General features: G+C 36.1%; 2 protein-coding genes and 1 long non-coding RNA gene across 7 annotated transcripts in view; 1 reads left to right on the plus strand and 2 right to left on the minus strand.

The window, feature by feature from the left end:
- LOC122637873 (proto-oncogene tyrosine-protein kinase ROS) overlaps positions 1-16,672 on the plus strand; it is a 196,278-nt gene that overhangs the window by 172,067 nt on the left and 7,539 nt on the right. Inside the window, exons 1-11 of one of the 5 annotated variants that reach the window (XM_043830359.1) lie at positions 1,331-2,634; positions 8,726-8,785; positions 11,325-11,384; positions 11,558-11,648; positions 13,340-13,572; positions 13,667-13,777; positions 14,669-14,816; positions 14,907-15,412; positions 15,508-15,797; positions 15,911-16,267; positions 16,348-16,651. In XM_043830359.1, coding sequence (XP_043686294.1) covers positions 2,488-2,634; positions 8,726-8,785; positions 11,325-11,384; positions 11,558-11,648; positions 13,340-13,572; positions 13,667-13,777; positions 14,669-14,816; positions 14,907-15,412; positions 15,508-15,797; positions 15,911-16,267; positions 16,348-16,651 — 2,307 coding nt within the window. In that variant the 5' untranslated portion in view covers positions 1,331-2,487. Of the gene's footprint in view, positions 1-1,330; positions 2,635-8,352; positions 8,575-8,725; positions 8,786-11,324; positions 11,385-11,557; positions 11,649-13,339; positions 13,573-13,666; positions 13,907-14,668; positions 14,817-14,906; positions 15,413-15,507; positions 15,798-15,910; positions 16,268-16,347; positions 16,652-16,672 lie in introns of those variants that run through there. The other 4 variants (XM_043830357.1, XM_043830358.1, XM_043830360.1 and 1 more) reach the window with 4 other exon arrangements.
- On the minus strand, positions 3,313-6,163 carry LOC122637879. The gene is made up of 3 exons (XR_006329307.1): positions 4,794-6,163; positions 3,924-4,686; positions 3,313-3,575 (listed from the first exon to the last, which is right to left on the minus strand). It is a non-coding gene; the product is annotated as an uncharacterized LOC122637879 (long non-coding RNA).
- LOC122637876 (cAMP-dependent protein kinase catalytic subunit alpha-like) lies at positions 11,501-12,886 on the minus strand. The gene has a single exon (XM_043830366.1). The coding sequence runs from the start codon at positions 12,876-12,878 to the stop codon at positions 11,796-11,798; it is 1,083 nt and encodes a 360-aa protein (XP_043686301.1). The 5' UTR covers positions 12,879-12,886; the 3' UTR covers positions 11,501-11,795.

Genomic DNA, 16,672 nt, shown 5'->3' on the forward strand with positions numbered 1-16,672 from the left:
TAAAAAAAAGCTATGTAATAGCAGACATCACAGAAGATTATATTTTCCCATCCACACGATAGACTGACATATGCACGAGCGATCAGTAATTCACGCGAATCGAAAGGAGAAAAGAGAATAAAATATAGAGAGAATCAATCTAACGGCCAACGTATTACTAACCGATCACATTCACCGAGATAAACGGCCGTTGTCCCGATCAACATAATATTCCTGGCAGTTGACGTATTCGAACGGGAAGAGATCATTTTTTAAAGTGATGATACTTTAATTATTTTTAAACTATAGTGCAACTAAATACATCGCTCTTTTTCGCATACATTTACTTTTTCCGTAACACCATTCTTCAATATGAATGAAATCTGATAAAGAATTGCAAAGAGTTAAATGAACTTTCCTTTTTTATACAACGCGTAAATACATAATGTATGATAAAATTTTAACTAACTTTGTTTGACAATTTATTACGATATATGTACAAATGTTAAGGAGATAATAATGATATTTGGAATTGAAGAAATATCAATATGAATCTTTAAATGGAAAATATTTAATTAATACAATTTAGCAGCCAAATAGAATTGTATCATTAATTTTTAATATATACAATGATACATAAGATTTTAGATTTTATGTTATATATGAGAAAAGTGATTGATATTTGGATAAATATACTTCTTACATTGATTAAGATGAATAGAAATAAGTATTATGAAGTCATATTATCCAACCTTGCCTTTTCTGTCCCTTTCTCTTTTCCTTTTTGTTTCATTTACAACGTATATATACAATAGAAAAAAAAAAAGAAGTATTCCCGTCCATGCCAGTCAAGCGACCTTCTTTCCAGCTAATAGATATGCATCATTCTCAAAAGAACTATATACGCTCCTTTAGGGTAGATAATAGATTTCTTTAGGGTCATTGAGGCCAAAGGACCGAAGTTGTGCCTCGGAGGCCAAGGATAGTCGATACAATGGAAAAAACTCTTCATCTTAATAGATACAATCTTATGAAAAAGAATACTTAGCCATCAAAAAGCACAAACATACGGATTACAGCATAGGTAAATCATTTTGATCCAATATAATATAATTGTCGTGAAATTGGAATATCTTTCTATTCCAAAAACAAACGTTTAATATAACAATATAAAAAATGTTTAAAACAAAAGATTTCAACAAGTTATCACGATACATATATAAGTTGCTATGAAAATATCAATTATTTGACATAGAAAATAAATATATGTTGATATATACACTATAGAAAAAAGAATATATATATATACACATATATGTTATAAAATATAAAAAAGAAAAAAGAGAATAAAAATAAATAAATAAAATACTAATGATAATAAAGAGAACGATTATTAAAGGAAGGAAGATGTCGTAATTTAGTCCATCGAGTTAGACCATCGCAATAGACCGTTCGATGAGCGAAGATCCATCGAGATCCTTCGGTGCTCTGGCCGTGCTCATCTCACTGTAGCAGCGCGTGCACTCACGCAAGTAAACAAGCTGAGGCACAAGTACATCGCGTACGTTACAACTAACGGAGTAACCACCACCACTATCGCAAAGCTTACTATCTGCTACTTAGGAGCTACCATCGCTAAACGGAATCGGTCAAGCGAAGCGCCACGGATAAGCATCCAGGAAAGGTTCTGGTAGTGGGGGATAGCGTTGGCTCCTCTAGTGGCCACTCGGAGTCAGTTGCTCTTATGCTCGCCGAGCATTAACGCTCGGTCAGGTCCTACAAACGCGACCCGGTCTCTGGCCCAACTCTTTCTCTTCTCTCTTTCTTTCTCTTTCTCTTTCTTTCTTTCCCTTTCTCTTCCTCATTTTTGTACTCGTTCATTCGCTTGTAAACGTCACTTTATATCGCGTTTTCATCATTCTGAGATTCGGCGATCATTTACTATTCATTCTACTATTCGTCAACGATCGTGACAAGTTTTTAAAAAACAAATCAAATCCTGAATCCTGGTGTTCTTGATACAAAGTGAAACGGAGAAGGAAACTATCCGAACGTTATAGTGGACAATGATTTGCATTTAGAAATTTACATCTTCATTCATTTCGAGGATTGACTCATTGAAGAAGGATAAGAGAAGTTGCATCTACCCGGTGCCGATCATAGTTTCATTCAAGAACATTTAGGGAGGGGATAGGATGTCTACAGAAGATACTGCAAATGAATTCATTCAAACTGACAGCTCGTGAAGTATATGAACGTTAAAATTCGTCTCGACTGATCGGTGATGAAAATCCAAAAAGAATATATCATAGTGTTACAAATGTTTCTTCGACAATCGGTTGACATCCAAAGGATTTTCTTTTTGGAAGAATTTTAATGGATCGACCGAATGGCTCACTGTTTGGCGCGCGTGAATCGCAAAAATTTCTGACAAAGATGAAGAAGAGTCGAGGAATAAGAGTTTGATCGTACTGGCGCACATTTTTCCAGGCTCCAGATATATATATTATGTTAGGAAGAGGACTATGTACCTTAATGAAGCTGCTGGCGTTTGCCGGAAGCGTCGCGACGCTCCTGGCGGACGAAGATTGGAACATTCCCACAAGCCTCCAAAAGGAATGCTCCTCGAAATGTCCCAATCTCGACTTGAATCAAGTAAGAATTCCGATGTTACATCTTTAAAAACACAAACTCTTTCCTTATAAAAAGGACACTATATAGAATGGTCTTCATCTTATCTATTAACGAATGTTTGAAACATCACGTTGTACAAAAAGATTTATAAAATATTTCATAACTAAACAAACACGAATGATCTAATTAAGACGTACGTTCTATAATGAATTAGGCGTCGAAAACACATAAAACATCGATACCATGGTGTTCTTTATCAGGCTTTTTTCGAAATAAAAGTTCAAAGTTCGTATGTGTATATATATACATATATATATTCTCATCGAAAAACGATTAGTAGAATTTCTTTCGAAAAATAAAGCCGAAAAGAACGTATTTCGAACGTTGGCAAAACGTAATGCAAAAATGGCGACGAGCGAAGGACGTATCAATTTAACTCTACTCTTCATTCCTACGGCGTACCATTCGTTAATTAACTTAACTACACGACGACGCATCATTGTGGTCCACCAGCGCACGTTCCTCGGTGAAAGGCGAGCGTCCATCGAATCTAACATTATTCGATCCTTTCTTTTTTTTTTTACTCGACGCATTTACTCGTTACATTTACTCACAATGATGCTATATAGATTTATTTTCAAATCATTATGTTGAGTTCTATGTTTAGACAAGAGATATGTAGTATATATATATATATATGTGTGTATAAATACATACACCTCCAGCCGCAATCTCATCATTAATTTATTCCGTCGAATTAATTCACTCACAAGTAAAAGCGTGACATTGTGATATCCACTATCAGAACTTATTATTCTTTCCTAACTCCGGAGTAATATATCCAAAGCAAAAGCATGGCGATGCAACAGTAACGAAATCTCGTTTCCCTAATATCTTATCGGTCCCATAAATCGTTCTTTCTCCGATCGATCTTATCTGTCCACGCGTATTCTATTTCAATCCTAAAAAAGAAAAGAAAAAAGAGATATATATAGATATTATGTGTGTGTGTGTGTATATATAATTAATATAATAACATGTATACGTACACACATGCGTAACAAAACACAACAAAATACGAATGCTGACAATAAGAGGGTAATTAATTATAGACGAAGAACGAGATAAAGACCGTATCAATGCTCGAGAATAAACGATAATGTCACGGCGGGAGAGTAATAGTGCAATGGTAATTTATAAGATTACTGCACGACGAAAGTTAATCTTTATTAGTACAAGACGTAGTAAAAATATTGGATATACTCACATACATACCTGTTGATCGCAATAATATTCTTGAATGTACTTACTTTTGCGCAATAAATTCATGAAGAACCACGTGTCATATGGTGTTGAAGAAAAAATAACCATGAGAATGGAGTATATATATATATCGAGAATGTAAATAATCTATCGCTTCGTTATCGTGACCCGAAAAGGTCGTGTTTAGAATTCTTTATATGATTGCATAACGATCGGTAAAAGTTGGAATTCCTATTAGGAGTATGAAACTTTTGCTAAATGATGCGCGAGAATTTGTCACGATTAATGATCCTCTTACTCATCCAAATGCATTCATTGATATATACATTTTCTAGATCATTTTGTACTACAACCGTATCAGCGATCGCGTGTACATCTTAACGATGTGTACCATGTTATAACGAACCATTTAAATGGACTCGTATAATGTTTGAAACATAAAAGAAATCTCTACAATGTTATGAGATCATGTAACAAGAACGAAATTAATGATAAAGGAATAAATTAAAAGAGTAAAAATATTGATAACGAGTTTCGATATGTAATTAAATAACATCGCAATTATTAAAACAAAATATAGATATTAATACGATATTCCATTGCACAGTAAAATTGTTACATATAAAATTAATCGTTTGGTTGGTTTTCGGATAACCTTAGGATACTTTAAAAATTAATTAGGATGCCAGGAACTGCGCAGTTGTGTATCCAAATTTTCAGTAAGATACTTATTTTGGAAGCCAGCCTTATACCTTCGTCGAAGCCAAAGAATATAAAGTCACGAAACGAACTTCTTTCGTATCCGCACACCTGGTTGTGATTTTTAGTACATGAATATTGTCAGTTATTTGGAGCTTACTGAATTATCTTTTTTTATCACTACATTGTAGATCAGTAAGATTCAAGTAGGAACTTACAAGATAGTGAAACGGTATAGATCGCGTTTCTTCATTATATATATATAATTTTTCTTCTAAACGAATGAATTTTAATACATAGAAAAGTTTCTTTAAATATCGATACACGAATTTTGTTTGAGAATGTTGTTTAAATTATACTTTAACAATAGAAAATAAAGCGATTACAATAGGAATAATAATATACAAGAGCAACAGGTTGGGCTTCGAAAAGCTTGGCTGTTTCCTAACTCTAACACTGATCATCCATTGACTAGCTCAAATGATAGAGTACTATTATAATATTACGTAAAATTTCTTTTTACGTAAATGTTCTCCCTCTTTATAAAGCCAACATTATTCTACTGCGCAGTATTGCAATTATCGGCATTATTTTGTTATCTTAGCGCCGCTTGGCAAGTGCATTAGAAACATTATGCAACGAATATTTTCCTCTGTCGAGTTTATATCAGTCGATATGTCAGCTACACTTCAGTCATTACTATAAAACGTACATATGCATACGTTAAATCGTTATTCTTATTTTAAATGATATTTTACGCTGTTAATTACTGTAAAAAGAAGTTACATAGTTGAAGAGTGACTACTAGTCGAGCAAAATTCCTTACAATTAACCTCTTTCGCATCTGACATTCGAATTAGCTGTCAGAATGTCTATGCAAGATAACGTCAGATAAATTCTAATTTTCTAATTATCGTAATGATTTCATTATTTGTTTGTGGTTGAAAAAGTATACCAATTTGTGCTTGCTGATTAATTATATAAAAGTAATGTCGCGCAATTATATATATCCTAAAAGCATAAAGCATACATACACGTAACTTTATACAATGGACTTCCTGTCGCTTGTATCCTCTGACTCTTGTAACCTCTGCTTATAATTCTCGTATATACATCGCTATTCGATAAAAATTTCCACAAATTTTGTTAAAACTGATATTTTCCGAATCATTAATCAAAATTTGAGATTGATCAATAATGAGGTCGAGAACAAAAAATTCCTGTTTTAATCGAAACGCACTTCGAATCACTTAATCTCGTTCATTGAAAAATGTCAAATTAACTATTATCGTTATCGTTTATCTTGAATAAAAGCATCGAAGTTTTAATGAAATTTCTCAAATATACCCGTTTGACATAAAACTGGGTCGTCACCTGCATCATATACACTACTCGCAGGACATTAACGACTTCCGTCGGCACGATTGAAGCCATCCAATTGCACACCTCCGAAAAGTAGAACGACCATCCGCGTTAATAATCCTCGTGAATTGAGTCTCTCGATCGCTCGTTACTCTCAAAAGATCTTTATTTCATATCAGAGAAACGAACATGTTTTGAAATCGAAGTCAAAAGTTCGAATATAAATTGAAAAAAAAAGAGAGGGGGAAGGGGATAAAAACGTAGAAAATCTTATATAGAAGAAGAAAGGGGAGTATCGTCCCACACGCGAGATCGTAGATTTACTCTTAACTTACATTAATGCGTTTAGACGGACTCTTATACGGGTCGTCGCACTTTCCCTCGAATTTAAGAAGTTGCTTTATAGCGGCTCCTAATCCATCTTACTGCAGCATAACACTATTCAATGATTTGATGGATAAATTATAGTTTTCTTCTTTGTTTTAATTATTACAATGGAGTGTCACATTACTAAAAATATTTTCTGAAAATATTTTCATCAAATTCAATGCATATACAATACCATCGTGAATAATTGAAATCTAATTAACGTAGATATCATTTATTCAAACATCGTTCTTGTTTACAGCCGATGGCCTCTTTCACCGCAATGAATCTTCCGATAATTAATAAAACTTCTACGCAATTCTTTTCTCTTCCTTTCTTTTTCTCTTGAACGAATCGCGTTCTGATAGTCCATCTAGACCGGTTGGCCTTCTTGAGTTGTTGCATATAACGAGATATTTAATTATCTCACTGGACGATTTCGAAAGGATAAATTAATCCAACGAAAGAACCGAACAAAACGTTCAAACTTTCGAGTGTTCCTATAATTATTTCTCACGTGAATCCTACGGGCAAACCTGCAAACTCGGGAAGGGTAGCTACAATGTGTTCCAGTCCGATGATCACTATCCGGTATATATCCTACACCGTTTCGTGTAGAAATATGGTCTCATCCGATAGTCTGAAAAAACCTGACACCGTACCATCCAAATCCGAGTAACCGTCATTCAAAAATTTTACCTCCTTCTTTCAAGAATTATAATAATATAATATAATGTATCTACCATCTAGAGACACCAATCGTCATTATCTTGTATCTATTCTTATTATAAAATAATGATGACAATTTTGGTGATCAAAATTATTTTTCAACGATCAAAAAAAAGAGAAATAGAAGAAAAAAGTAGAGAAAGCAAACAGAATCTTCGCAGATCTTTGCAAAGCGTAAGTCAACGATAATGCGTAGACACGTCTACTAAACGTCGAGACGAACGCGTGGGTTGTCGTTGGTATATATTTCAATGCACATTTCCATAATCTGTAGGTTAATCTTTCGCAATATGCATGGAATATTTCGAGTACCTACGTTTCTTAGTAGCATATACATTAGAGACATGAGTTATTAACAATCACTACAATTACGAACTCTGAATATCGTTTAATCCAAACGAATTATTCCCATAGAGCGCTCAATAATCCCCTAATCGTTTCTTCGAATTCGTTCGAAGACGTGGATAAGAGGCGTTCAAGGCGGACGTTACGAAAGGAATTATAGGATAATTATTTCGAGATGTTTTACAAGGTCTACCTCCTCCCTCTCTCTCTCTCTCTCTCTCTCTCTCTCTCTTCCTCTTCTTTTTTTCTATCAGACGCACCTGTTCTTCGTTAGACACTTCCGTTGAACAGGTGCACGTCCGCCGTTTAACCTACGTAACCGTCAACACTCAGACCCTTTTAAAAGGTCCACCTTCTAATTTAGGGGAATACGTTTGCGTTTTAAACAGAGACTAAGTTCCCCTACCACTTTTATCGAGTTTTGTAGCTCGTTCGCTCGCTCACCGTTTCGGACAATTCTTTTCTCGGTAGCAAACTCCGCCTGATTTTCTCCCACCACAAGACACTAGTATCGTCGATCCACTTCTCCTTCGTTCTTCACATCATCCTCTGCCTCTCTCCACTCTCGTGAGTGACTCCGTCAAAGGGGGAGGGACGATCATATGTAATGGCGGAGAAGGACAGAATGCATGGACTTGTATGCAGCTGTCCCGTTTATGATACGGGACCAAGAAAGAAAAAGAAAGAGAAAGTGTCCTTGTACAATGCGGGAATTAGGAATTGGGAAAAGAATTTTTCATATAATTGTTCTTGATATATAGTTGTTCACATTTGTCTTTACGTTTCATTGTAAATTCTTCCCTTCTCGAAAGAGTCGGCATTCCTTTGATCGTTCCTTTTCCTAATTGTTTTCGCCCTTATCTTTTTTGGAACACTTTTTTTTACTGGATTGTCTAAATTTTACAATTATCTCCTTGAGTATATCATTAATAATTTGTTGTAAGAGAAAGAAGTAGATACTATTTAGTTTCATATTTTTCTGATGTGAATGAAAAAGAATAGTCTCTGTTATAACGAAAATTCTCGTGCCACTTAATCGTATAAATTTGTTTGCATAATGTACAGAGTAATATACATCTGGCTGACTCGAGAAGCCATTGAAGGGTGTGAAACCGAGCGTAGATCGTAGTCTAACAAACGTTAGCCCAATATCGTGAGCTGCGTGAGAAATTTGGACCTTGACGTGTTCACAGAGAGGTGCATATCGTAACAGAGACCGATATGCGTAACGATCGATTTGATTTTATTTTCTGACAAACAAAAGAACGAAAAAGAATCTGTGTGAGAACAGAAGCCATTTCGCTATCGAGTAACAATATCAGATAACAAATTTAACTTTCTTTTGCAGAATCGCACGGAGGACAGTAGCCCGGAAGTAGGATGCGGCGTGAGATGTAAAGTCGAACAGGTAACGTAAAATACAAAATTATATAATCTTTCTATCGCTTGCTCACATATCGAGTATTACTTAGAAATAAATACTTTTAACATAGTAAAAACATTGAAACTGTTTCAAAGAAATTGAACTGCGTTCGATTGGCAAGATAGAAAACGTTTGATAAAATAAAATTAGAGTAGAATAAACGTTGACACCTTTCCCATTCGACTCGAGACAAATGTCTACATTCGGAGTGGAGACCGAATGAAAATACCTAACGTGAGCGAACGTTGGAAGCAAACATGAAGGGATTGATTGGTCCCTCGTTGAAATGGAAGTACTTCCGCTGCGTCGTACAACGTTGGTAATCACTGAGACCCCTTTCGGTAACCGTTAGAGTAGGGCTACTAAACGGCAAATAAAAAGAAAGATGCGCTAACTTTTTTTTCCTTCTTCCTCTCGTTCGTTCATTTCTAATACGCTTACACAACGAGCAGAAGTATATGCGTATGTGTATGCGTGAGGGAGAAAGAACAACAGTGCCGTCGGCTTCGTAAGTAAATCGGATTGCGTTCGAATGTGGCCTATGGCGGATGCCGCCAAATTGTCCTGCGGTTCTGACTGCCCTTCCGATTCTTTTATTTTTTCTCCCTTCCTTCATTCCCTTTGCTTTTCTCCGTATCCGTTTGTCCGTCTCTCTATGTTCTTTATTAGTTAATATCTGCATATCCTTTTTTATCCTACGAGTATTATCGTCCAACGAAATAAAAATAATCACATTTTTGTTCTGTATCAACCATACTCTCTTGTAAGATTTCTCATAGTCACATAGCATAATAATTTACTATGTCCCATCCTATGTCGATCAATCATCTTCTCCTTCTCGATTCGATTCAATTTTACACGGTTCCTTGTACTTTCGAGTTAAGCTGCGGGCAAGAAAAAATGATACGGGCTAATCCAATACATCGTTTCGACGTTTCTTCACTTTACGTTTTTCATAAGAAAATAAAAAAATAAACGTGATTTAGGAATATCATTTCTTTCTGAAAAAATGTAACTGAAGAAATATAAATATTGTACGGGCGCATTGCATGTACCGAATAAAGCTCTTTAATTATGAATGAAATCGCTATGAATGAAAGTCCATATAAATACGTTACATCGTAATGCGTTCGAGTAGGGGTGACAGAAAGGAAAGTACGACAGGAAACCGGAAACAAAATCAACAACGCGTATCTCCATGGTAAAAAATCTCTGAAGACGAAGCTCGCAATAAGTCCACTTGTGAAAAATGAAACGAAAATTAAATTCGTTAGATATTAGCCAATTAGCAAACATTTTTCATCGATAGGATTCGGTCAAAAGAGAAGCAAGAATAAAACTAAAAAAAAATAAAAATAAATTTAAGAGAACCGTTTGTTTCGGAGAGATGAAAAAAGGGTTGATCGTCTACTTAAAAATGGCTTAAAAGAAAAACTAGAATCGAGCGGATAGTCGACCTCCCGTCCGCGCGTCGTATGATTTACGATCTGTCGGGAGTCGAGCGAAGAGGCTTCTCGACAGGGGAATAATATGTGTCGAGGATTTAATGAGGAAGTGAGAAATTAGTAGCTGTTGCGTCGAGCCAGCCGGTGCGCGGTAGTCTCTTACCACGATCACTACACAACAGTTTCATAAATGCTATTATCGTCAAAAGCATCGTCAATGTAAACGTAACTATATTTTTTCCTTCATTTTTATTTCTTTTTTTTTGTGTTTCTTTCTTTTACTCTCTTTTTCATTTTTCATTCGACCGAAAAATAGCAAAATGTATCAAAAATCACACTTACGTTACTTTCGCTAGACATAGCAAACAATGTTCATAAATATTACTTATAGTATATGTATGCATTTATCTCTATGCTGAACGATCTTGAAATAATCTCCTTAAAAATCAATACAAATACTTCGTCATATCGCTCCGAGTCGTTCCATGACAGTCCGTACTTTGACTTCGGATCAGTGTTTTCGTTCCTTTATATGGAGTTCATAATATATACATACAGTATATATTATATATATATATATATATATATATATATATATGTACATCGAATCACATTAAGTTTTCTCAAGCGACTGCCGATAAAGTTACTCTCTCTCACTCTTTCTTATAAGTAGAAGTACAAAGTGATTATTAATAATAACTATTATCTACCACTGGAAGACGCTTTTCTTCTTCGTACAAGACTTTTAGACGTTCTGACCTATGTGATAGCCTTACCGATTGACTGTAAGCATTTACCGTGTAGCAGGCGCAAATATTAAAAGGCTCTTTTTGAATGGGTATCTTAAATCATCAAAGAAATCGATTTTAAATATGGTCCAAAAATAAAATATATTTTCTAAAAGAAAAAAAGGACGAGATAAAATATTCATTAAGAAATAACGAGCGAAATTAAGCTCGAATAATTTCAATTTCCAAGGGTTCTCACGGTCAGAGTACGATTATTAAAACGAAAAGGGAACGCGGACGTGTTAAATAAAGGTTTCCCACGATTAATATATTTGTCATTTTTTGTTACAGTGTACCAAAGGATGCGAGGCATGGGCACAGGCACTCGACATGAGTTGTCAAACCGTTTGCGTTAGTATGTTTACTCAGTTTTATAGAATAACGGATAACAATCAAATTTACTTGAATTCGATTAAAAGTTGCTTCTGTTTCTTTAATAATAGATATAAAACCGATTAGACATGACGTGATCATAAATTCTTTTATTAAATACAATCATGCATGTATAATCTTTATTATTGCAGAATGGAACGCAAGAATTGCTACCACCGAAGGAATTGTATTGCGTTTTAGGTTGTCACGATGCACTGAATCGATATTTTCAACAATTAAAAGGTAAATCCACAAACGATTCTAATCTTATATTCCTTTTCTCTTTTTTTTTTTTTTAATCTTCATGATTACGTAGAATCATAAAAGTATATCTATGTAATCGGTAGATACTATAAAGCAATTAATAACTACATCTAAGATTAACGATTGTCAGAAGTTCGCAAATTCTTTAGCATGATGATCAATGATGTCGACCTGTATAGGTTCTTCGTTATAAACATTGAAATTACTCGTGTCTCCGGGATGTTCACATTTTGGTATGAACGATGGTTGTATTTTCTGATAATAAATTTGATTCCAATCGGTTGTTTGAAACCATCGATGCATCTTTATGTCCTTCGTTCCGTTTTTTAAGTTTCCATATCTTTTAGAGAGATCTACCTGCAGCGTGTTCTTCACGATGTCTCTTAGATCCGCGCCAAAGTGTTGGGCATGCTTATATTTACCAGAAACAATCTTCTCGTAAATCTTCATCGGATCGTTTGCATAGAATGGCGGGTATCCAGCATTCATTTCGTATAACAGCACACCGAAGCTCCACCAATCGACAGCTTGACTGTAACCCTTTGAAAGGATCACTTCTGGTGCGATGTAATCCGGTGTACCACATAGCGTCCATGTTCTACCCTCGACCATCTTACAAAAACCGAAATCGGTGACACGAATGTAACCCGTATCTTGGATCAATATATTTTCTGGCTTCAAATCACGATATATTAAACTACAGTGATGAAGATACTCTAAAGCCAGGGCAACTTGGGCTGCGTAAAATCGTGCCAAAGATTCATCGAATTTTCCCATTCTTCTGAGATGCGTAAACATCTCACCGCCATTAACGTAAGGCAAGACCAGGTAAAGATAAGTATTATCCATGAAGAAGAACTCCATAAAAACGAGGAAGGGAAATTGAACGCATTGCAATATCTTCTTCTCATTGTATGTATGCTCTACCTGCGCCAACTTCACGATCCTAGCTTTCTGAAGTATTTTCATGGCATAGAAAATAGAAGTGATTTTGTGTTTAACTAACATGACGCGTCCAAAAGCACCGGTACCGATAGTACGAATTCGCTCGAAATCATTGAGTTTCCCTATCTGTTCCTTTTTCTCTACCCATTTCTTCCAGAAAAGACTTTTCAATTCGTCCAATATTTGGTTGTACTCTTTCAATTTCTCCAAACGTTCTTGATCTCCCATAGTATCAATATGCTTACTGCTCAGTAATTTAAACATTCACTCGATTTACTACGAACATAGACATATAGAAAATTGTCTTATTTTTAATGGAACACTTAAGATCGTTACGAACGATTATCAACCTGGACTCGAAACGGAAATCATTGAATAGCGGAAAACTAAGATATCGATGCTGCTTTGTCTTACATTGACAAATAAGAACCGACAAATATTGTGTTACACAATAGTTCTTAATACGAGAGGTCTTTTCTTCATGCTTGCTGCCTACACGTGCGCGGGCGTCTAATAATGGACGACCATTGGATGAGTCGATTATTTCGTTTTGTAACAACGTGCCCGATAAATTCATCCGCTTGAAAAATCTAACTCCACTCAAAGACAAAGTTCCACTTTAGAACGAAGTTTTATTCGAGCAAATGAAACAAGATTGAAAAAGGTTTCAGCGAGAAGTGTGACCATCTCCATACGTACACGAATGTTCTCTTGTTAATAATTAGCGGAGATAGGAGTGCCTGCTGCACCCGCACTGGTGGCGGACTCTTTGACGGCGACCTCGCTGAGATTGGAATGGAAGGGCATGAATATGAATCGACGCAGCAGCGGAATATCTTATCTGGTACAATGGAGGTACGAAGAATTGGTTGAAACTTGGCAGTACTGTAGAAATCAAACATGGGGGGAAGACGATCAGATATTGGTGGAGAATTTGCAACCCTATACAAAATACAGAGTGAGTTAACTTCAGTCAAAGCGTTCAATAACAAGATAATGAATTCGTTGACGAGATCATAATTGCAAAAAATTCCTAATTGCTTTGTCGACAGTTTCGCGTGGCATTGCTCTTAAAATCATCGCAGCATAATCCTGAACCAATCGTCTCCGCTCCGAGCGTGGTGATATTAACATTAGCTGCTGGTTTGCCATCGTCAGCACCGGTAATTGTAAGAGCGGCGGCAGTAGACAGCTGCCGTGTCTCTGTGTCTTGGGAACCAGGCCCTTTTCCAAATGGGCCACTTTTGTCTTATGTCCTACGTCTGCAAGGGGCTGATCACTCCCAGCTTAAGGTACACGCCACGCCAGAACTCGAAAAGTAACTCGTTGGAGCCGTTTCTTTCCTGTTCTATTTATATTCTATCTCTTTTTTATCTTTTTTATATATGTAGATTTATTATAAATATTCTCTTCTATATCTCTTTCACCGCTTAATCTTCATCTTGTAAATCGTACTTAGTATATCATTTTAAAATTAATACCGCGCTGTCGTAATATGATTCATCGGCCTTATTAAGGCCAATACACTTTTGACCTTGATATCGTCTCATCGTTTCCAATTCATGTGTGTGATGTTTTGCCATGGCGGAGTTTCATTTTTATTCGTTTATACGGGTGCCATTTGCTGTAGAAATTCATCGCGCATCATTTGCATGCCTTTCCAACAAAATCAACTATACTATTCTATTTGCTCGAGCGAAATGATTCATCAGGGAAAAGATACGTCGCTCGAAGTACAGTTCAATTAGTCGATCGACCAAGATGGTTAAAACACGATAAACATTTAACACTGAATTATTGCATTCTAACAACATTCAACTGTTGCTTATCGCTATTAAAAGAACCATTACGAACGTCATTACTAATATCTTCCTTAATAGTTACGTTTTCTGATCTATTTGACGAAACTTCTATACTATAAATGTTTCTGGCATGGCGTCTTTTCCCAAATCGCATCAGGGTATTTTCTAACACAATTGGGCTCATAACGGGATTTTTGCACGGTACCCATGAGATATTTGGTTCGTTAAATTTATTTTATAATGTATCAACAGGACATACCAGCTTCGGAAAACACGGATCACTATATGTTTCAAAATCTTGAACCGAATAAAAATTATTCTGTAAGTGTTACAATGCGAAACAGTGTAGGGGAAGGACCACCGGCAACAATTCATATATCTACCAACCCCGAACCTACGGGTACGTACTTATATGTATCTCTTAATCGGATTGATTTGAAAATATAACATCTAAAAACTTCTCTTAAAATGGAACTCGTATAAAATTCAGTGAAGGACACGGAACAACCAATTCTTATACTCGGTGGAGAACACGTTGTAATGAAACAAGGTGCCGATATGCTCGACGAGCCTAGTGTAGTTTATCGAACCTCAAGCGTCATTCGTGGAGTGGCTATTCATGTTGCTTCTGCTCAACTATTTGTTTCGGACTCTACGGGATACGTATACAGAACATCGATCTTGGAACCACCAGAACTTAGAAAAAATATTACGATACTTAGCCCGAGCGAAGCTAATTTTAAACCGTTGAGTTTATCAGTGGATTGGTTAAACCTACAACTATATGTGTTGGGTGAAGTGAAACATTCCACAACCGTTTGGCAAATAGCAAGATGTAATTTAGACGGTAAAGGTTTAACCGTAGCTATGGCCGGTTTCTTGACACGACCATCTCATATCGAAGTAGATCCTTACAATGGTTACCTTTTCTGGGTAACTAGAGGAGGATTGTATAGATTGGACTTAGCTGATATAAGTAATGGAGTTAAACACGAGGTAAAGAGGGGAAAGTCGCTTGTCGAAACCTCTTGTAATTTAATAGTTTTTACGTAAAAAAAAAAAAAAAATGTATACGTTCAAATATTCCATAGGTTCAGCCATATCTCATTCTAGAGGATGAGCACTTAGGAGCATTTACTGTCGATCACACGAATTTCCGACTACTAGTACCCCATCAAACGGAAAATACGGTGATGTCCGTATCACTCGACGGACGGGAAGTACTAAACTTGCGTGCTAACACGCAGCAACCTAAATTTAAGAACGTACTCTCCTTGGCGATGGCTAATGGTCTATTTTATTGGACAAATGGAGAGGAGGTCTTAACCGAGGGCTATCATTCCGGAAAGAACAGATACTTTCATAATGCATATCCCGACAGGTGCAAAAGATAAAATATTCTTATATGTATGGAATCTGCACAATGTGATATTAAAAAATATTCGTAAATCGCTCAAAATCGCTCAATTCTCCCTACAATGCTTTTTTCCTTAGATTGGATGGTTCATTTGTAAGTGTGAACGTTTTAATGGACGCCAGTCAACCCGTTCCAGTTCCAGTAAATCCACCTACAGGTGTACAAGCAGTTTTAGGCGCTGAAAGAGCCAAGGTCTCATGGCAAGTACCTCATTTACTAGGTGGCCAGGGTAAAGGTGCTTGGCAAAATTGGTCGTACGAGTTGGAAATCAAAGACGAATCTACAGGCGAGACGATTCGTCAAAAAGAAATAGCCGGTTCTTCGCACACGGTACATAATTTACGAGAAAAATCAAAATATTCGATCAAGGCAGCTGCTTACACAACTGCTGGCAGAGGTCCATGGTCAACTGAATTCCGTGGACGTACCTTGAGGTAAGATACTCAATCTGTATGTGTGCTGACAATGAGCTTTATTCAATTTTCGTAGATAAATATTATTTTGATACAATTAGGAACGGGTCGCGTGCTTCTATCCTATGGTCTGCGAACGAAGGTCTTTTAAAAAGTGATGTCACAGGAGAGAACATCGATACTTTAATTTACAAAACGAGTTTGAAAGACTCCGAAAATGCTTACCACATAGTAGATGTCAGTTGGTACAAAGATATGCTATATATCGTAGGAAATAATTCCGTTCTATATCAGTATAACTTTACAACCCATGTGAAAACTAAGCTAAACATCCATTCCGTTGGGAGCGTTGCTGTAGATTGGATATCAAAAAAATTATATTGGGCTAATCCAAAACAACAAATTGTAAACACCTTTTTTAATCCG

Source organism: Vespula pensylvanica, chromosome 2, assembly GCF_014466175.1.
Source record: "Vespula pensylvanica isolate Volc-1 chromosome 2, ASM1446617v1, whole genome shotgun sequence".
Taxonomy (NCBI): domain Eukaryota; kingdom Metazoa; phylum Arthropoda; class Insecta; order Hymenoptera; family Vespidae; genus Vespula; species Vespula pensylvanica.

Coding starts and splice junctions, on each gene's coding strand:
- LOC122637876 (XM_043830366.1), bottom strand. CDS start 12,878: ATGTTTAAATTACTGAGCAGTAAGCATATTGATACTATGGGAGATCAA.